The sequence below is a fragment of the Choloepus didactylus genome, chromosome 8 (genome assembly GCF_015220235.1).
Source record: "Choloepus didactylus isolate mChoDid1 chromosome 8, mChoDid1.pri, whole genome shotgun sequence".
NCBI classification, from domain to species: Eukaryota; Metazoa; Chordata; class Mammalia; order Pilosa; family Megalonychidae; genus Choloepus; species Choloepus didactylus.
The window spans coordinates 121,587,230-121,609,669 of NC_051314.1; the positions used below are offsets into that span (position 1 = coordinate 121,587,230).

Consider the following 22,440-nt stretch of genomic DNA (forward strand, 5'->3'; position numbering starts at 1 on the left):
GAATTTTATTTCCTCAAGAGGGCTGACACCAAATCATTTGCTCATATTTGTTTCTCTCCAAAGAGCTCCTGATGTTGGTGATCCCAGCGCTCCGTAAGAAGACAAAATAAAAACCCTCTCATCAGCTTTGTTCACGAATCACTGCTACTTGAGGCAATTCTTTTCTCCCTAAACCTACACCTATCCTTTCATAGCCGGTGGCGACGAGTAGATGATTCTAGTAACTATTTCAGGGCCTCCATTTAGAAATAGTTTCTTGGGTGTGAGTTTTCATGCCCAGGGAATGCTATAAGTGTCATAGATTCTTTTTGCTGGCTGGGGCAGATGGAAATATACTTTAAAGCTCAGCATCAAAGCCCTCACTTTAGAAGCTGAAAGCCTTCATTCTCTTGCCAACTGTGCTTTTTTCCCCCATAATTAATTAATGCAGTATTAATTGTGCATGTGCTATGGGGCTGCTGGAAGAGGACAGTGCAGCCTAGTCGTGCAGATCAGCAACTCTATAAAGCTGAAATCCAGTGGATACCATTTAGAGAGGGAGAGAAATGCAGATTGTATTTTTTTTTTTTACAGGTTACTAGAGTGGCAATCTTACACCAGGTCATAGAGGGGATTCCCACAAATCACACAGTTTGGGGTCAAGCAGGTATTTATGAGAAGTTATACCTGTTACAATCTACTGGACAAAGAGCCACCTCACAAACAATTCTCAGGCCAGAAGGGGGGGGGCTACGGAAATAGGGGTGCAGACCCGTGATTTAGCCTAAGGTCCCAAGAACACGTAATGTGAGGGCGGCTAAGATCACCTTCAGAAGACCTGCAAGGCTTAGGAGCTGGCTGCAGCTCCCATCCCACAGGAGCATTAACCTGATCTCTACCATGGGCAGCAGAGGGGAGCATCCAACAAAGTTAGGCACTGACTTCCCATATTTCCTTGCAGGAGAGCATCCTCACAAAACAATCACGGGAAAGTACGGTATCATTTCCTGCATCATGGAAATACCACCAACTGCACTAAAATTTAACGCTGAGCACTAGAAATCAAGTAAATGATCATGATACTTAGCATTTATAGACAACCCTCCACTGCAAATACCCCTTGTATTTCTCTCCTGGAGTTAGAAGAACAGTACAATGTCTGAGCTGGGAAGGTCATCGGGAATCATATACTCAGACTACTTCACTTTACAGACAAGGAAACTACAGCCCTGGGAGAAGGAATGGATTGTTTAAGTGACGTCATTAGTAGCCACATCAGGCCAGCGCTCCGAGGACTGACCACCAGACAGGCATGGTCTCTGCTCTGTCTTCCTGATGTAGAGGTTTCTAGCACATACGCCATCTGGGTAATCCAAGGCAGGTAAGTGCTTAAATTGGTGAACCCAATAATACAAACTCCATTCGAGCACATCATCTTTCTTACTGCTTAACAAATAATCTGGGAGGTACATCACCTCTTTTAAAAAGATGGAAAATAGTAGACAAAGGGAATCTTTTGTGACTGAATTCTGTTTCTAACACTCTAGAATTTATACAGATACCTGAAAATATACTGCAGATAACAATCTGCATTCAGGACTGGATTTGAAAGTTTATCTTCCTCTAAGTTCAAAAGATAGTTTACTCCATGTTTCTGATTTTATCCCTTTGGGCCTTCTTGTCAGCTGTTTATATAAATTTTGTTTAAAGTATACACACACACACACACACACACACACACACACACACACACACACACACACACACACACACACACCCCAAGCTCTTGGCTTGGTTCTCCTCCTTCTAAACAATAGCTAGAAGGAAATGGGGCTCCATCAGTTCTTAGGACTTTCAGGAGGCAACATGGTGATGTGCAAAATAGCTTGGGCTTTGGAATTAGATCTAGATTCAAATCATGGCTCCTGTGCCTTCTCTTTATGCAGTATTTGGCAAGCTGTTTACCCCTTCTGAGCCTCAGCTTCCTCTTCTGTAAACAGATATATTATCTATCCTTGCTAATGTTTGTGATTATTCAGAATAATATATATAAAGTTCCTGGCACAGAGAAAATGTTCCATACATAGAGGTGATCATTATTACCTATTCCACACATATCACTGTTACAGATTCTCTGGAGTGGCACTGTGATCTTAAATACAACTGGTCTCAGAACAGCCCCTAAAGAGAGGCCCAGCTCCTGTAAGCTAGTCTTGTCCCAGGATAGCTTTATTGGGGATAGGACCAAAAGAAAGAAACCTACTGGCAAAGGTAAGCCTCTCCTGAAAAACAACTGGGGGATTAAATCCCAGCCCTGCTACTTCTGAAGTGGAACTGAATGAAGGCCCTGATACCCATGACATTTTTCTTTAAGATAGAGCTATTCAACACCCTTCAACAATCTCTCTAGGTAACTTTTTTATTTTGATGATTATAGCTCTCCTTCAAACCTTCATTCTCCTTGCTGAACCACCTTAGTTAGTGCCCCACCCCCAAGAGTGGAGACTTCAACCCCAGCTGAACTGGTCAAATAAAGTATTCCCTGCACAGTTGTGCAAGGGTAGACTTTTCCTTACAGGCACCGAATCTGCACTTACCACACCACACAGCCACTGCTCTTTATCCATTTTCTGTATCTGCAATCTGCCTTTCTATTACTGGAATCTTAGAACCCATGTGTGTGCTAGTAGTATCATCTGATCTACACAGGAATAAAAGCTAATTTCAGAAGAATGGGGTTTAGCCCACCCACCTAAGATGGAAGCAGTAAATATCGGGGAAGGGTGACTCACTATACTTGGGAATTCACAGTTAGCCCGGGGTCAGAGATAAGGACAGTTTAAATCTCTCAAATCCCCCTCTGCCTCTGTTCTCAGAAGAGACCAGAGAAAAGAAGCCCCAAACACTCATTTATGGCATAGGCAACTGAGAATCAGAATCCACCTATGGGAACAGTAGAATCAGTAACATCTGAAGGTCCCTGCTAAGATTTACCTCTAGAAAAGCACAAGGATGAAGCTGTCAGGACCTCTTAGTGTCAGAATTACCGATGAGGTTTAACTAATTCAGGCATGAAGCCCAATGGGAGAAAATATCTGTTATTTGAGAATGTAAACTTTGTCATATTTTTATACACTCAGCTCAGTCAGTGCCATGTGATAACAGAGAGGAGGTGGGGCGTAACTAAGAAAAGCACAGTTCAAGCCAACATCATATTGAATCTTTTATCATCCCTGCTAGCGAGTATCAGGTAGAAAATGTGCAGCTAATCATAGAACTTAGGGTCAGAGATCCCTCAGTCTGCAGAACCCTAATATGCCAAGAGAAAGCCCACGGAGGCATTGATAGTTAGGAAAATCCAAGGAGAGGTAGTAGGGAGAAGAAAGACAGAAGAAAAGGCAATAGCATTTCTTATTTCCTACTGTTCAAGGCTTTACTCTTAGAACTGACCAGTTACTGGTTTTTATTTTTTAATGGCTCCCTCTTTTAGTCCATCAATAACTTTCAATGTTGGACATCTCTGGGCTCACATAAATAACTCCGCACCAGTTAGGGACAGCCAATTGCCAATAGCTTCCAAACGTCCACTTCAGAATTCTAAGGAAATTGAGAGCCCGTGAAACTGAAGAGGCGCCGTGTGTGCTGCTTCCTCACGTCCCTTCCCCTCCCCCACAGGACCAGAGCCTCTGCTGGAGGAACTGCCTTAAATGTACACAGAGCTCCCTGCATGAAATGTGAAGTGAAAGAAAAGGTCAATAAACCCCTGGCTATATATATACATATATATATATATATATATATATATATATATTTTTTTTTTAAAGACATCTATCTATAAATAGCTGCATTTACTGAAGCTGCTTCCTTATCAGGAAGCATGGAGCTAGGAATTAACGTCTGCCTGCATCGGAAATTCTTTCAGACAGCAAACCCAAAAAGGAAATTTCCCTTCCAGAGTATCCTGGCTGATCTGTCGTGGGCTGTTTTTTCTCTCCAAGCTGTTCGCAGCAGCTAACCAGGGCCCACGTATAGTCGTATCTACTGCTGGTAAAGTAGAAATCCTTCAAACAGCTGAATGTAAAAACTGAAGGCACCCAAAAGAAGGCCTGAAGTGGGGGGAGGGAATATAAAATGCTAACAGCCGGCCAACCACATTAGAAGTAATTACTGCTCTGTCAGGACGCGGCCTTCCCGTATCCTTGCCTCAACTCTGCTGGTGATGTCACTGCACGTCACAGGCAGCTGTGTGAGACGAGGCCATTTTTGGAACACGGATAATGGCAAAGGATGGGAGGATTTGATAGGTCACAGAAGGGAGGGGAAGGCTGAGGAAGGAGAAGTACAGATTCAGGCAAGACTTTGAAGAAAAAGCTCCAGACTGAGAGACAGATGTGCTAGGGGTAGGAAAAGGCCCTGCAATGGAGTCCCTGTAGCAGAAGTGAGCTCTCAGACATCATAGGGTGTAGTTAGAAAATAAAGCTGATTTCCATGGTGACTTAGGGAAATCAGTCTCAATTCTATGTAGACAGAACTCCAGGCCCTTTCTGTAATGCAATGGACTAAAGTACGTGGCTTCCTTTGTCAAAGTGCTTTGAAAATGGAGAAGCCATCCCCTAAACAGACAATTCATGAGCCTCAAAAACTGAAATGGAACCCAGTGAGTTCCCCGGTGCCCTGGACCATGCACCGTGCCAGGTGTTACACATCAATTACCTCTGATCCTTATAAGAAACCCTCTTCTGTGGGAATTATCAGAAATCTGAGTCTTAGAGAGGTTAAATCCTCTAACAGAAAAGCAGGCCTTAAATTCCAACCCACCAGGTCCACCTGACTCCATGTCCTTTCTATCACCATGCTTTTTCATATGGAAACTCCAAAAAGCAGGGGGACCCTGCTCCCAGAAGGTCATCCTTGGTGAAATAATAGGGAATGTGGGTGCTACAGTGAGCCCCACTCTCAAAGCTGGCCCACTCAGGCCTTCACAACCAGCCCTGACTTTTTGGTTGCAGAGATAAATTAAACCTCAACTTGAGCTCACAAGAGATTAAAGAGCAGAGGGAGAAATGAGTGAGCAAAAAAGAATGAACTACCATAGTAGCAGGCTCTCCCTCCTGACACCTTCCCTGTCATCCTACTCAGAAGGAGAAGCCAGCCCACCGGAGGCTCAGCACAAATTAATGGTCAAGTGGCATCACTAGAGCTGCATCTACCCCCAGCTCCCCTGGCTGCCCAGACCCAATGGTCAGCAAGGCCCGTTTTCAAGTCCTACAGGAGGCTCTGCCATTACGTCTCCTAGGAAAGCCAAAGAGTGATGCATGAAGTGGGATAAGCATCAGACCCTTCACATGCTGTGTGAACATGGAAAATTCAGTTAACACCATCTCAGCCACAGTCACCTCATCAGTATAAAAGAGTCAATAACACCTACTCCAAGAAGAGTAACATGATTAAATGAGATACTATATGAATACATTTTGTTAACTGTAACAGTATAAAATACTATGATTATATTGAGCTCCCGTTTTTGCCTCTTGCTTTGGGAACAAAAATAACTTGAAGATTTGTAAAATTTGCTCCAGCCAATTAGGAAAGAGACACAAGACAAGGCATCCCTTCTCACGATGCAGGTTCTAATAAAGCTTTGCTGGTCACGTGACTGTGTTAAACTGAGTTACTCTGCTGAGAATGCAGAAGAGCCAAGCGGGTGGGCAGAAAGGTAACATTTCCAAAGGAAAGCATTAAATTAAATTATTAAACACACACAAGCAGGAGTGGTAATGTCAGAAATTTGAAATATTCACAAGGAAAGGAAATAGAACCAAGGGACTATTTCTCATGTCCTGTCTCTAGAAAACTCCAAGCGGCTATTATGGCTATTTATTAACCTGCAACATCGTAAACCATCACCCTATCAAAAATGATGAATGAGTCCTAGGTTCTGATTTTTAAATATCAATTTACAGGGATTTTAGGAGACCAAACTGGAGCTGCAAAATGCAGTCTTTGGGCAAATGGCATGTGTCGGCCTGATATTAAATCTAGATGTGATTCAATCAACTAAATGTGAAATGATGATGTAAAAAGAAATTTAAAATAAATGATACTTAATTACTTAAATTCTGCCTAATAAATCTGAAATACACTCATACTATCCTAAGGGCAGGCCTGAGCATCACTGAGGCAGAGTGTTCACTAACGGCTGCTGAGAATGCAGTGTAACCCTCTGCAAACAAGCAGGCTGGTACCACCTCAGGAGGCAGCTCTGGGCAAATTAGATGTACTGCCCACCCCCATCAGCACACACACCCCCATGAATTTAGAAAAAGCTGGCCTTTGGGCAAATTAGAAAAAGTCCTTCCCTCACACCTTAGCTTGCCTCCTAGTCAGTCAGGAAAAGGTATCCCTTGCCACACGCAACAGCCCTTAACTGCTCAGAGAGTCAGTGTGATTTTGTCCAGGCACCCTTGGCGATCCCTGGCCCTGTGTTTTCCAGGTACAATGAAAGACTTATGTTCTCTTTAACGAGTGGAACATTGTTTTTCACCTACCTGTTAAAACTGTTGTACTTGGGCCTCTCTACAAGCTCAAGGTGGGGGGGGGGGAAGCAGCCTCTCAAACATACCTCTGTCTCCCTGTGAAACCAGAATTACAGGGAACTACTGTAGGATTGTTGAAGGATACTATTCTGCAAATTTGGGTGGTGGGTGAGTCACACCAGCATGGAGCCCTTCTCCCCTTAGCTCTCCTCCTTTCCTAGGCCCAGAACACCCGCCAGTCTTTTTCAAATGCTCCATAATCACCACTTAACACTCTGCTCCATTTATCACTCTGCTTTTATCACAGGCATATAAAATGAAAACTATCACTTTCTACTTCTCAATAGCTTGCTAATTTGTCACACTGTGTCTTCAGTTTAGGTGTAGCATTGTGTCTGCAGAACAGAATGGTAAGTAACTCATATGGGAACCTTAAAATATTATGGTCTCCCTACCCCCATCCCTGGAAAAGATATATTTTAATAAGAAATGGAAGGAGGAAAAGGGCGGGGGGGGGGGGGATGAGGAAAGAAAAAGAAAAGGAGAGAAAGAAAAGAAGAGAGAGAAGAGAAAATTAAAAAAAAAAGAAAAAATAAAGTTAAAAGGAAAAAATCTGGAGATTAATGAGGATAAATGGTGGAAAAAAGCCACTTTGATGCATACCAGTTTGGTGAGTGTCTCTTTAAAACAAGCGGCTAAAAATGTTTTCAACCTCACTAATACCATAAATGTCCTGCTGCTGTCTTGGCTTTCAGATTCTTCCCCGTACTTTCCATGAGCATTCCATTGGGAATTGTCTGGAATCCCAGATTAAAACAGCAATAACCCAATTCCCTTGTTAGAATATTTATTTTCTTTTAGGTTTGGAAACCCAGCTGGGATGCTTCTTCAAGTGTGCGGCACAGCCTCACCCATCAGAGGGGCTGCATGAGATGCTTCTCCAGCAGCACAAGCAGCTGAGCCGGAACAGGAGAGAGAAGCGGGCAGCTCAGCCTCATTCGGAAAGCCCCAGCTGAGGGCAAACACAAGACCCTGGGAACCTCCGCGTTCAGGGGATTCATGCCAGGCGTCAGAACCAATGGTGTCACACACAGCTCATGCAGATTACCGAGGAGAGGTCTCTAAAATTAGGCTGCCATAGAGTGGGCATTTAGGCAAAATCATCACCCTGATCTGAATCCATAATCCAACAATTGAATATAGTCCAAGGTCAGCAGTAATGTGCTACAGCCCTGTAACTAGTAAGTATCTATATTAGGATCCATCCATCCATCCGTCCATCCATTCAAGGGGGATTTGTAAAATATTCAACAACTGAATGACCAGTTAGAACAGATTCCAGCCATAAACCACTGCTATGGTCACACAAGTTGAATAATGGCTGTCAACCCTGGATTCATCCATTCATCCAAAAAAATATTTACAAAACACATACTTGTATAGTAGTATAATGGATAGGAACTGAGGGTCTGGAGTTGGACAGATCTGTGTTTGAATGTTGCTTCTACCTTTCACTAGGTGTGTGACATTGGCAGGTTACTCAAGTCATTAAGCCCTGAATTCCTTCTGTGTGACATGGGAATAAAAAAGAATATCTACCTTATAGGTATTGCTGTGAGAACTGAATAAAATAATTTATATAAAATTATTAATATATAAATAATTAATGTGCCTGGGACAAGGTGATTCTATAATAAATGTTAGCTGTCATTACTGCGTGCTAGGCACATAGTATGGGCTGGTAAAATACTGGTAAACAGACAGGTATGGTTCAATGAGGAAAACTGTCTACCCAAGACAAAATAAAAGTGTTGGTAAGGAAAGGACAGTTCCAACCACGGAGAAAGATGCCTTAGAAGAGAATCATAATATTTTTAAGTTAGGAGGGCTGTTAAACATTTTCTTGTCTAACCACAACATTGTATAGTGGCAAAACAGCATTTAATGACTGGCTTCTAGTCAAACAGCTAATTTGACAGCAGAACTAGTTAAAAATTAAGGTCTTTTGAAGGTTCGGGATTTTTTATTTGTTTGTTTGTTGCCATGATAACTTCTAATGGAGATGCAGCTCTATGATAAAAGAGCTTAAAATTGTAAAGGCAACCAGAAGTGAACCAGGAGTTAGGGCCCCTTTGGGGGATGTCTCAAAAATACAGCAATTAAAAAGTCGATTGAGATAAGTGTTCCTAGTTTTCTTCTCCCTTTGCTAGAATTTAAGTTTTACAAGAGCAGGGAATTTCGTCTACTTTGCTTATTTCCGGATTCCAGTACCTGGAAGAGTGCTTAGCACACTGAAGACAATTGGTAACTCTTTGTGGAATGAATGAATGAAGGAAATTAGGTGGTAGGAGCAGTTTGCCTGCACAGCATGAGTAGGTCCCATCCCTAAGTGAATGTACTGGTTTTAAAGAGTGCTTCTGGGGGAAAATTTGCTAACACTTAGCTGCTGTTTTTTTCCAAGTCATGTCTGCTCCATTTGTGCCTTAACACTCCAGATTACCAAGGAGACAGGGACAACATTTTCAGCCCCAATCTCTTCTTCAAAATTGCTTTGTGCAGGAGAAGGTGGTAGAGTGGAACCACGTCTTTTACCTCCCTGCCCAAGTGAAGCAGGAATGCGTGAACCATAGCATGCAGAGAGTTTATAACTATTAATAGACTCAGCAAGCTGGAGGAGGGGAAGGAGTCTCATGGGCCCCAACTCCTTGCAAACCTCCTAGCAACTATCCTCACTGTGGGACAGAAGGGAGAAGCCAGCAGTGCTCCCCCAGTACCTGCCAGCCCTGAACTGCTAGAGAGAAAGGAGGAGCCTGGGCCCAGTGTCTACTATTGTTTGCTGCTTTCAGCAAGCAGCCCCTGGCTTCTGAGGGATGGAACAAGACAAGAACAACCTGGGGAGCAGCATTATGCCAGGAAGAGATGGCAAGCATGACCATGACACAATCTAAGTCATTAGGAATCAACTACAGAGGGCCAAGGTGACCCCAGCATCCTCCACAGCCCAGACGTGTGCATCAAGGAAACATTCAGGCCAAACAACCTGGCCTTTTCTTGGACACCGTGATCTGGGTGGGAATCAGGCAATTCATCTCCCCAGCTGCCCCAATCACATTTTATCACCTGGGCTGGGGGACAGCACAGGAAAGGAAGACAAAAAGAAAATAACAGGTGTCGGCTGCTCTGGAGACACGCACCGGTAGCACAGGTGGGCTGGCACTGGTGCCCTGCCAAGTGGCAGCTAAGGCCTCAAACCAGGGAGGTGTTTGGCAAGGAGAAGGGATATTTGGAGAGGACAGTGGGAAGACTACAACTGACTTGAAGCTGTTTAGGCAAAGCAAGTGCAAGAGAAGCAAGAGGGAAGGAGTAGAAGAAAAGAGGAGGCAAGAGAAAGGTCATATCTGGGCCTAGAAAATGAAGCCAATTGAAAAGTCACCAGCATGGAAACAGAGAGATGCAAGAAGCCCTAGGAAAGGAGGGTGGGGGGAGCCAGTCAGCCTAAAGACAAAGCAGGGAGTAAGCCTGACTCTGAAACTGGGCAAAATCGGGCCAGGAAAATACTAATGGGGAGTATGTGTGACTTTAGAAAGACAAGCTTTCCAAAAAAACATCACCCTGGCTATTGGGAGATTTAGTTGATTCTGACGTATATTGCTCATCTCCCTCATAGCTGGAGATGAAATGAATACATTGAGAAGCAAAGGACAAGGATCTCAAGCTTTTCAAAGCCATCTTGGGGCAAAAGATTACAAAGCAAATTTGCAAAGTTGTGTTAAAATCTCCGAGTTCCAGATATGGCCCTCTCTCTCTCTCTAACTAAGCCACCGTGGCAGGTGATCTCACTGCCCTCCCCCCTACATGGGACCTGACTCCCAGGGGTGGAAATCTCCCTGGCAATGCAGGATATGACTCCCGGGGGGATGAATCTGGACCCAGCATTGCAGGATTGAGAACATCTTCTTGACGAAAAGGGGGATGTGAAATGAAACAAAATAAAGCTCCAGTGGTTGAGATATTTCAAGTGGAGTTGAGAGGTCACTCTGGTAGACATTCTTACACACTATACAGATAACATTTTTTAGGTTTTAAAGTATTGGAATAGCTAGAAGTAAATACCTGAAACTATCAAACTCCAACCCAGAAGCCTCGACTCTTGAAGACAATTTTGTAACAATGTAGCTTACAAGGGGTGACCGTGTGGTTGTAAAAACCTGTGGATCACACTCCCTTTATCTAGTGCATGAATGGATGAGTAGAAGAATGCGGACAAGCACTAAATGAAAAATAGGGTGGGATGATGAGGATGATCTGGGTGTTCTTTTTTACTTTTATTTCTTATCTTATTCTGATTCTTTCTGGTGTAAGGAAAATGTTCAAAAATAGATTGGGGTGATGAATGCACAACTATATGATGGTACTGTGAACAGCTGATTGTACACCATGGATGAATGCATGGTATGTGAATAAAACTGAATTTAATAGTAATAAAAAACAAATCTCACAGTTCGCCCTCCTGGGGCTTGCAGCGCACCCCACATAACCCTCCGCCTGTCTGTCCCAGCCCTTCCCCGGAGGGAGGAGCGCAAACACTCACGCAGGTGCGCTGGCAGGCGGATCGAGTCTTCCTCCATCCTGAGCGCGCGAGGCACTGGAACATGAAGCGGAGTCGAGGACGCGTAACTAGGCACCGGGCTCTCCGGAGGGGTGTATGAAATTCGTTCCTGCTGTTAAAAACAAGGACAAGAAGTGGGGGAGAGAGACGATGAAATTTTGGATTGGGTGTGAAATCAAGGGGGTGGGGAGCAAAAGGGACACAGGACTTTTCATCCCCCACCCCCAGCCCCCAGGGTTCCTACAACAGTCTTTCAGACCCCCGTCTTTGGGATTTAGAATGTCCTTCTGGAAAGTTTTTAAAATAGCGCATTTCCTCTGGACACGGGTCAATCAGTATGCATCCCTGTGGTGTGTTTGAGTAAAGAGAATGGACAAGGATGAGGGGATGAAAAAACATGTCCAAAAGAATGGCTTAAAGACCACTCCCTCAAAAAAAAAATCCCTTTCCTAAGTCACATAACTGTCAGCAATACATTAAAAGCAGGTTTCCTCTTTGGAAGTATCTCCAGGTTCTAATCGAAGTATGATTCTATACTCAGATCTAATGAGAGTGAGCTTAAGCAGGCTAAATGGTGGCTTAAAAAATACGTTTTAGATTTAGTTAGTAGAACTATCATCTACCTACCTCACTACACAACCACCACCTCCAAATTCCAACCTTTAAGGATTTCTTTCATACTAACACTAATGGGTATCTATCTCCTTGTTCCTTCAGTCTCCATCTCAGAATCAAAATTTTCCTTTCCTTCTGAGATATTTCAGAGCACTTTTCAAAGAATTTTCTGCATATTTGTACAGCATTAACTGAAAATACTTCCTCAACTGACAAGGGGAGGGGGCGCTTCAGCAGATCCGCTATTTAAATTCAAACAAGCAGTGTATGCTACATCAGTTAAAACAACCTGGAAAGATTATTAGTCGTTTTAAGTTGAAACAATGCAAATAATGGCAAGAAGCCAATTCTTATGTTTTGCTAGAATAGCAGTGCAATTTGCATCTTAGATCTATAGACCAACTAGCTCGACTTGCAGCCCACACATAAACATAACTCCTGTGGTTTAACTAGGCAAAGTAAACTGGGACAAAGTCTGGAAACTAGTTAGGGGGAGTAGATCAGTCAGATGCCACCACAAAAATAAAATCAGGAGCAAAATAAATAAATAAATCATAGATTAAAATAAAGGGGGTGTTTATGTTTAGGAAAGATAGTTCTCTAACATTTTACATCTCATCAAATGCGCAAAGGAAAACAGGGGAGTACCCCAGCCCTATAACCAAATTAAAGCTTGTCTTCTGCTCACAGCTTGGAAAGTTTGGTGGTTGTGGTAGGAAGTTTTGATTTTAAATGAATACGTACATATTTTCGTAATTTCCGAGTAGAATCACTATACTTTCCCTGAGGCATCCGATACCAGTGACTAGGGTACTTGGAATATTTCTGTTTAAACATACATCCTAAAGCTTCCTGGTGGATTTCTTAATTAAAGACAGACACATTATCTGTGGGGCTCATTTCCGTATGGCTCAAGATGTCCTATGAAAGGCCATGCAGGGGTAAAATCTTCAACGTCACTTTTCCTAAACTTGGCTAAACATGACACATATTTTGCGCAACACTAACAACAGGATGAGTTATACTTTTTGATGCTCAGTTTGGGGCTGTTTTGGGTGAAAGAGACAAAGACATATTAACACACATGGGAAACATAAAATCTGTTAGGGGGTTTCAAGGTGAGATAGGCATTCAGGCATTTCATATGTAGTCTATTTTTCTAGTTTCACAAAAATTCTCCATACTCTTCAATATCAACCGTTAAATTTATTCCCAGAAATAGCTCTGTGTTTTGTTAGGTGTTTTTTTGTTTGTTTGTTTGTTTGTTTTGTTTTGTTTTTTGCAGAAGCGAAAGTTGGTGAAGAAGACACCATACAGACAAAGGGTCTTCAAATGGCATGGTCTGAGTGCAAGGAAGAAAAGATGATGGTATTTGGTAATATGATGACCTTCTCTTAAAGCAAGAAGGTCCACAAGTTCCTTTAAGTAGACCTTTCAGAGTGAGAACCACTTCATTCCAGCCTCAGGGACGCCATCAGGGCAAGCTGGGAGAACCCAGCTCTTAAGGCGAATTTTACTTATTTCCTGATAACCATCCCCAGCCTCCTGATGGAAGAGACAAGTGAGGAATCACCTTTAAAATGTCTATATTCTGACTTGCTACATGGTCACTGCATTGTGTCTTCATTTCTTTGGAAGCCTCTGTGTGTTTGCCCTTATATGTGGTTCTCTATCATTGCTGCTACGCTGGAAAGCCATGCTTCAGTGCTTGCCTGGGGATCGTATGCCATCCATAGCTGCAGACAACTATGCTATTTCATGAACCCTATGAAAGGAAGGCTAGAGACTGAGTGATCGCGGATCCTGAGTTCCTCTCGTTCCTGATGATGGTTGCCAACTCAGCCAAAGGTCAATATTGAGGCGCCACATGCTCAGATTGGGAAAGCTCTTTTTAAAAGGTTCAATGAAGGGAATTGTCAGTAACAAAAGAGAAGCTACCTTCACCAAGAGGGAGAAGCAAAATGGTGCTTCTAAGGCCTGGGGCAGTTTGCCAGCAGCCAACACACACCCACTGTAACCCTGGGCTGTGTGGCCAACAGAACACTTCTGAGAAACCACACTCCAGACTTAACTCCTTTTGTCTCTCTTTTGTTACTCTTCAGGGTGACCCACATGGTTCTTATTTTTTTTTCTATTACTATAACCATGCACATAATGTATATAGTCACACAATCAGCTGACTATCAGCAATTAGAAAAGTTATACAAGTGCAGCTATCTCAGATGGATGCATGTAGACGGGCTCAAAAAGACTCACATCCTATTTCCTAAATAAAGGAAACCCCTTTATTCTCACAACCACTTCTTTGGTCCAACTCCAACAAAGTGTGTGTGTGTGGGGGGGGGGGGTTGGGACCAGCTTATAGCTCATTTACCTCTGAAGCAAACTGTCAGATGAAACCAGAGATGCTTTATTTCAACATGGGGGTGGGGGGCGGGGGGTGTAATGGTTTTCCCAAGAGGATTATAACCACTGCTCTAATTAAATTAAAATGCTACAGACAGTGATATTAATGCATTCAAGTGTTGTAAGAGGATAAACTGCCAATGGAGGTCAATGGTGTGACCAAAATGCCGTGAGATGGTTACATTATTGTTTAGATGCTGGAAAAATAAAATTGCGCTGCTCTCAAATTTGCAGACAAAACCTATCAAACCAGCTGACTGAACAAAAGAGAAGCACTGCAATTTCTGAGGCCAACTGTAGAACCTGTGAGAAGGGTGTCAAGGAGAGGAAGAAGGAGCAACGTAAAGCTCTGAAAGGAGAAAATAAGGTTAAGTTTATTTTTTTGGCAAGCGTCAAATCGCAAATTTTACTAACCATTAGAGAAAGCTTTTTTTTTTTTAAATGAAGTATGGTAAAGGGTTGTCTCCTACAAGCACAAAGACAGAAACCAAAATGAGTTACGGCCCCTCTCCTCATTCTTCCTGCTAACCATGAAGGGCTAATGAAGGATATCCATCTAATTCTGCTCATTTTTAAAAACGGAATGCTCAGGAACCTGTGACTGCCACGTAAAATAGGCTTACACATTTTATGCTGGTGAACACAAAATACATGTATAAATGTCCTTGGTAGGAAAACGGTATTTCTCCCCTCTCCCACCCCCTCCCCCCGCACCAACTGCATATTATAGAAGAATAAAAACAAAACAAAACAAAAAAAACACATTCTTATTACCAAAAAAGTCTTTCCTTCTCAAAATTATTCAATATAAAGCTTCTATAAATCATGGGGATCCCCCTAGTGCATTTAAGCATTTGTTTATGGACCATTAACTCTGAAAAGGCTGAGGGGTTGGGAAACTTAACAGCCAATTGCTAATTAAATACTAACCTTCTGGAAATAAGGATTAAGCAATTCTGGGATCTAAAAAAACAGAAATAAAGTTTGGCTGTATTTGCAAAAAGATGGTTTGCAAGTAATTTCAAAGATTCCTCTACTGCACAACTGTCTTTGGTTTATGAACTTTTTCTAGAAATGGCCCCCATTCCCATTTTAAATGCCAGTATTGCTCCAAGGTTTCTGAAGCCTGCGCTGAAACTCCTGGACAGGAGGTATGTGGCATAAACAGAGTGGTGACCACTGATTTCCCGGGAGTTGGGGTAAAAATGCTGCAGGCACCCTCTCCATCTGGCTGCACTGTGGTGTTCCATCGTCACCATGATAACCTGCAATCCCGAGAAGAGGGAGAAGAACAGGCACCAGAGACACAGGGGACCCACTGGTAGCATTCAACATTCTGAGGGGAGGCTGTCCTTCTACCCTGCAGGTTCTTAGGAAAGGTTAGGCTTACACTACAGCCACCTACTATGTTGAACAGAAGAAATCTCTTCCATGGGAAACTATTTGTTGAGATTTACTAAAGTCTGAATACACAATTATTCAAGTACACTTTTCTGTCAACAAAATATTCCAAGGTGGTGGGGCTGGAGTTCATTCAACTTTCATTAAATAAGCTTTTACTAACAAGCTTATTGTTACCACCCCCCCAAAAACTGAACAAGTTTGAAATTTGAGTTGCAGTTTTCTAGGGTTTGGGCATCATTCATGTAAATAAACACACTCCAGAACCTAAACTAATACACTCTTGAAAGTCAATTTCTTTCCGTTGAAAAAAATACACTGAATATTTTGTTCACCCCAAAATTCAGTGATACAAACGTAAAGAACTTGAGAAAAGATACTTAAGATCTTTTCGTACACACAGACAGAGACAACCACATTTTTGGCATCTCCCCAGAAATAAACAGTATACTCTAGGATCTGGGGTTAGAAAAGAATGCCACAGGTATTCAGTACAAAAGTAGAAAACAGATCCAGCAAATCGCAGAAGTGAAGATACTGCAGTTGATTTCTTTCCAGTGCAGACTGGCCCTGGATGCTGACTGAACCAGGAGTCTGAGTTGGCTTTCCCCTTGTTGTCCGGCCTCTCCCCTGAGAGACATGTCCCTCTAGAAGCTGAGTCATTAGATTTTTACAACCCCGACAGTGTCTGGCTTTTAAACATGCTTGTAGGACACGTCAGTACTTCCAAAACGGAAAAAAAAAAACAAACAAAACTTGGGTGCATCCTATGAAAATGAGGATGGGAGGTAACTAATACTCCTGGTTTCAGGGGCTTCCTCCCTGGGTGACAGAGACGGCCAATTCAGTCCTGGGGGGCCACTGGGGAGCGGTGCAGAACCACATTCGACTCAGACGTGGAGACCTTCCTACCTGGTCTGGCTTCACCAGTTTAAAGAAGGGCTCTTTCTTTGCAAGTTTAAGATGATAGGTTTGGGACCTGAAATATGCTGCCTCCGGTTTAGAACTAGAAAGAGACAGTCCCTTTCTTTACCTTCATGGCCGGCTGCATCCTCAGTCAGAACACAGTATATTGTAGCTATCAAAGCAGTACAATTAAGTCAAAACATCTTAGGTCTACCTTTTACCCAGAACTATATCTGTGCACAATGAGGTGAAAAAAAGAAGCATTAGCAACAGGCCCTGTAATCAAGCAACATTGTAAAAGGTCACTGAGGATTTTTTCTCCCTGTGGTTGTTATGAAATAATTCAGCATCCAAGTGTCCATAGTGAGTGCGGCCTGCACTAGGCATTACGATTTCTGCAACCTGAGTCCTAGAATTTCCAGGATGGCCCCAATATTAAAAATTTTGTCTCATTTTACCATAAATATACCAAAAAAAAAAAAAAAAAAAAAGATTCCTCTCAGAACACATATCCCAATTTTAGTTGGAAAATACAGTGCCATGCCCTTTATTTTATTTAAGCTTCACAATAACACTGCAAGGAAAGCATCGTCATGTCATCTCCATGCCACGATGAGGAAAGTGATCTGAAGATCATGGCAGTTAAGCTACCTGTTCAAGTGGATGCTACAGCTGGTATTTGGGCCCAGGCTAGTCTGACTCTAGTTCTCTGAACTGCTTCTGATATGGAAGAGAAATATGAAATTACATTTAAATAGCACTGGCCCATCAACAATGGATACTCAGGAATCCATAGAGATAAGCAGCCCTGGCATCTTTCCTTGCTGTGCATTTCCTCCCTCCTCACAGCATTCCAGCAGGATTCCTAAGGGTCACCCTGCAGAGCCGCCTAAGCCAGGGCTCCTTTCTTAAGCCTGATGCCTAGCCTATAGCGAGCACAGATTTAGGGAGTACATGCATTTCACTGAAGGGGACTAAATATGATGCACGAGAGAGTCTCTCCGGCATGGCCTCTAAGCATGGGTAGCTGTCAGAATTCCTCCCAGGGTATGTATTAGCTATGGCCACACTCGGCAGGGCCACTAGGGCATGTACGGATTGCTTGGACATATGAGTTTACCCTGTATAGAAATCTCATCTTGGGTTTTTTCTGAGTAAAATATATTACTTTTATCGCTAACATTTTCTTTAATAATAAAAAACATCTCCCTTACTCAATTCTCTTCCATTCATTCGAGATTAGCAAATCTAACGGTACAGGAAAGACAAACAGGAACAGTGAGGAGGAAAGGCCTCTGTCAACATTTACTTGGTACCTAAAGCGGACAGATCTCTATACCAAGAAGCCAAGTCTGCTTCCGGGAGTCACAGTGGCCATGGGCCACAGTCCAAACAAGGCTTCTCCAATGATCTGAAGATGCAAAATCCCACTCTCTCAAATTAGGAATGTATGAAGTCATAGAGAATATATGGCCTATGGGGAAAAAAGATTTAAAGGATCCTGGTAGATGTCTTCAAGTATTGGAAGGGCTTGTGTAAGGAAAAGGACAGAGGTGGCAACACACATCCGTGTACTTTCTAATAGCTGAAGCCTACAAATGTGTGTGTGATTTATTGCTCCCTCTAAAGTTGAAAGTATTTAAGCTGAGGCTGGAAGGTTACTGTAAAAGGGGTTCCTGCACTGAGAAAGAGCTCAAGGAAGAAGACCGGAAAGTTCTTATTACTCCAGGATGCTGCTTCTATATGATCCTATATCCCCTGGGAAGTCAAAATCTATTGCAGTATGGGTACACTAGACCCAAATAAAACATGAATATCATGATCCCTTCTCTATCAATTAGTCTCCTCATGGGATCCCAGAGTTCTACTTAATACAATTTGAAAAAGCAATAGTTTCTAGAACTGGGAGCAAACCCTTTAGAGATTAAAAAAAGCACCAAAGCAAAAAAATAAAATAAAATAAAACTTTTTAATTAAAAAAAAAAAAGCCTATTGGGTTCCAAATAAAAAAATATTTTAAGATCTTTCCACCTCTGAGATGCTATGAAATTTTTTCTAAATTTCTTAAATATTTCTGACATGAATAGTAAGCAGAATCTAAAGCTGCGGTTCCTTTCAATGCCAGGTTGTGGTTTCCAGGGAGGTCTATGAAGACAGCCCAGCTTTAAGGATGCACAGATGGTTAGCTCATTTGGCTGGAACCCAGTGCTAATGCAGGCAATGTTGCGGGGTTTAGACCTGGACAGGAGAATGAAATTTACTCCATGCCCTGACCCCAGACTACATCCCTAATCCCTGCCATGATATAGACGATTACTTTTGCTCAAAGCAGAGATGAGATGATCTCAGCAACACACATCAGCACTCCTGGAAACACCACAGAAGTGCATATCCTAAGTGAAGGTGTGTCAACAGAATCGCTTCAGTTTAGGAAAGGTGGTGTGACTTTATTTATACAGAAGCAGCAGGTGTTACCTCTGGGAGAAATACTCTTGCATTTGAATTTATCCAGAAATGCCCCTAAGCTTTTGATCAACCTTTTGAAAGAGGGTCACTAAATCCTTTCTTTCCAGCTATTTCTAATAGCAGAAAAAAACAGGCACTTAAATTAACAGCAGCTTATATCCTGGGCACAACAAAGTGGCCAAGTTCAGCTCTTTATTAGCTGCTTTCTCCTCCATTAATGCTATTCCCTCGAATGGTCTGGCTATTACAATTAGCCAATCTGCCTTGTCCCTGCCTGGGGCTAACAAGTAATGAACTGAGAGAGTTGCTGTTTAGTTGTTTCAAGGGCATCATTAGAGAGCGCTTCTCAATTTCTCCCCTGAAATGAGAGATCCCTCCCAGGCTTGTCCTCTCTGCGCCACATGACTAGACGTCACCCCCAGTGTCCAAGGGGAGGGAGCAATCCCGGGGACACGTGGGGTGCAACACCTGGGTAGGAGAAAGGGCAGGGGGCCTAAGGTGCAGCCTTGCCTGAGCCCTGGAGCCTGCAGGCGGCAGAGGCAGTCAAGCCCAAGGCGTTGCTTGGGAAGCTGTGCACCGGCCGTCAACGCCCCCCTCCCTCCCCACCTGCCTTCTCTAGCCTCATAAACCCTTCACCTCCTCTTAAGTACCTTTCTTCTGTCTATTACAGCATCACTCAGGGCTTTGCTCTTTTTTTCATTCATTTCTTTAATGGCTATATCCTGGAAGTCTTGTAAAAGGAAAAGAGAGAGAGAGAAGCTAGGGCTCAAACCCATAACCCAGCTGGATTTGGGAGTGGGGGTGACGGGATAAGGTGTGGGGAGAGCAACGCAGATCTCCTTTCAAACTAAAAAGATTTTTAGGCCCTGTGATTTATCTTTACAAAATGTCCACAGCTTAAATGAACCACATGCCTAAATAAGAAACTGGGTTTTAAAGATGACACCAGAGCAAGGGGAGATGACATTCTAATTGAAATAAGGGTAATTCAGAGAAATGCTGAATAACCTTCTGTCGTTCACTACTACTATATCATCGGCCCCATCTCTGGGCAGTCCCAAAGAAGCTGTTTGTGTGAAGCTTAAGAGGACTAACTGGATCCAGGCCACTTCAAATGAACCAGGAGACAACCCCCAACTCCCGGCAGTAAGGAAGAAGGCTGGGTTACAATCACTACCCAGGTCAAACTGAACAAATTCCCTTGCTCAACATATATCCTATAATTCCTAGTCTGCCTCGGACTGAGAAATAAATATAAATAGGAAAAGTCCGATAAGCTACACCTAGAGTGGCAGGTACACATTAGATCTATAATCTGGAAAGATTTCTATCTCTGGAAAATATTTATTACTGAAATGTTTTCCAATAAAATCATATAATCCTGTACTTAAACAGCACTGTAAAAGAAATGTCGATACCTCCTCAGTGTTACCGTCTGAGAAATTGGCATAACAATACCCACCCCCCTCCCCTTTACTGCCACAGAGGGTTACTATAAAGATAAATGAGATGAAGCTTATATTTTGCATTTCTGGAAACAAAGGCTTTCTATAAATGCATTTTGATGAAGAATTTGGAGAGTCCCAAATAAAGCACCACTATTCATATGCTTTAAGAATTAAACCTGTCTTTATGTTATAAAGTGGAAAATCAACTGAATTGAAAACGTGACTGAAGATTGACAGTAACCTCGCTATATGACTTACTGAGGAATTGGGCGGAATTCATCTTTTTTTTTTTTTTCTCCAGTCTCGAAACCTCTAAAAAGCAACATATAAACCCTGTGTGCTGTTTAGGAGTGTCCCACAATGGTATTTCCTCTTTCAGGAAAACTTTTCCAGAAGTAATAATGTCTTGGCAAGTCATTTATACCAATACTTACCAAAATCACAGAAAATCCCTGATTCCTAAACACATGACCCCTTATAGGAACTAAGAAAAGGCATCTTCATTGTGGCCCTGGATAGAGATCTGGGAGTTTTGTTTTGACAACAAATTATGAAAAACAAGTTCTGCTGAGGAGGTGACTATTAGTATAAGAAATGCCACTGGCATTAAAACCGTTCTAAAAACAAAACAACATGAATAAGAATGAAATATAAGAGTGTGCGAGTGCACATACAATAATAATGATTAACAGAATATTAAGCAGCTTGAAATAAGGAAACTCATGAGCAGAGTTTTCTGTAGCCCCGTTAAGACTAATTAATAGTTTATTTTACATAAGCTTCCATGCCTTCATGAAAACTATTAGTGCTCAATAATAAATGAAAAATAGGTTTGAATTTCCATATACTTCCAGGACTCAGGATCAGCTAACAGCTTAGGACACACACATTTTAAATCAGTGATTCTGAATCTTGGCTGAACATCAGAATTACTGGAGGATTTTTTAAAAATCCTGGTATCCAATTAAATCAGGATCCATAGGGGTGGGACCCACACATCAATCTTTTTAAAGCTTCCTGGGTGGTTTCAACGTGCAGAGATAAGGTTGAGAATCTTAAATCACAGCATCAATAAACAGAATAAATCAAGACACATCTTAAATGATTATCTTCACAATAGGGTTTTAGAAATCTTATTAATCAATTTGCTGACTATCCTTCCCTCCTGAGTAAATTACCATTGTTCTGCCTTTAACCATAAAATAGAGATTATCGGTGTAATACAGGAAGTTCCTGAATGACAACTACCTGACCCACATACGAACAACCGCCCGGGGCAGGTGTGTCTGCACTGGTTCCTCTTCTCTCCCAACTGTCTCTGGAGTTCCTGGCACCCACGCACCGGGGAGAGCTGCTCAGGCCCCTATCTGTACCTCCACAAGAAGCTGTGTCCTCAGCACTGGCTGACATTATGTGTGTAGCAGGAACGGGACGAGGTTACTAAAAGGAGAAGCAAGAGGGAATGAAAACCCCACTCCACTTCTGCTTGAGATGTCACCACCACTCCTCACCTGCCCTCCCTTTCTGCTCTCCCACCCCATGGGTCCATCTTCATGGGCTAAGGCCCCTGGCCCCTTTTCCCATTCAAGAGCCCATCCACAGGAAGCCCCTTCGAGCTTGGGAAGCCATTGTTCTCGGGATCAGGGAAAGGAAGTCCGGGAAGGCTATTAGGGCTGCTACAGAGATGTGTTTCTGACATTTTAAAGTGGCTAGTGGGACACATTTGTTCCAGAGAAACATTGCTACTAGCGCTTAGGTCTTGATTTTGTGCACTGAGCTACCAACTGATTATAATCTAGAGATGCCTTGAACTGCCAGCAGTTGCCTTCTTAATAAAATCTTAGAACACAAAAACTAGTAGAAACCTTGAGCTTGCTAAGGCTCTTTACCAAGATAGTTTAAAGCCCTTCAATTACATGCTGCTGTATCCTGCTAGCACCCCAAGGAGTTATGTCACCAGAGTTAACACAAAACCTACTTGACAGAGAAAATGAGGTTGAAGGGCTAACAAGATTCTTGAATGAGTCACACAGACACTCTGGATGGAGCTGGCAGTCTGAAATCCAATGCTATC

The 22,440-nt window shown here is 42.6% G+C and overlaps 1 protein-coding gene across 1 annotated transcript in view; it reads right to left on the reverse strand.

Moving 5' to 3' along the window:
• ETV6 (ETS variant transcription factor 6) overlaps positions 1 to 22,440 on the reverse strand; it is a 243,817-nt gene that overhangs the window by 143,232 nt on the left and 78,145 nt on the right. The window contains exon 2 of the mRNA XM_037846667.1: positions 11,107 to 11,236. Coding sequence (XP_037702595.1) covers positions 11,107 to 11,236 — 130 coding nt within the window. The remainder of the gene's footprint in view (positions 1 to 11,106; positions 11,237 to 22,440) is intronic.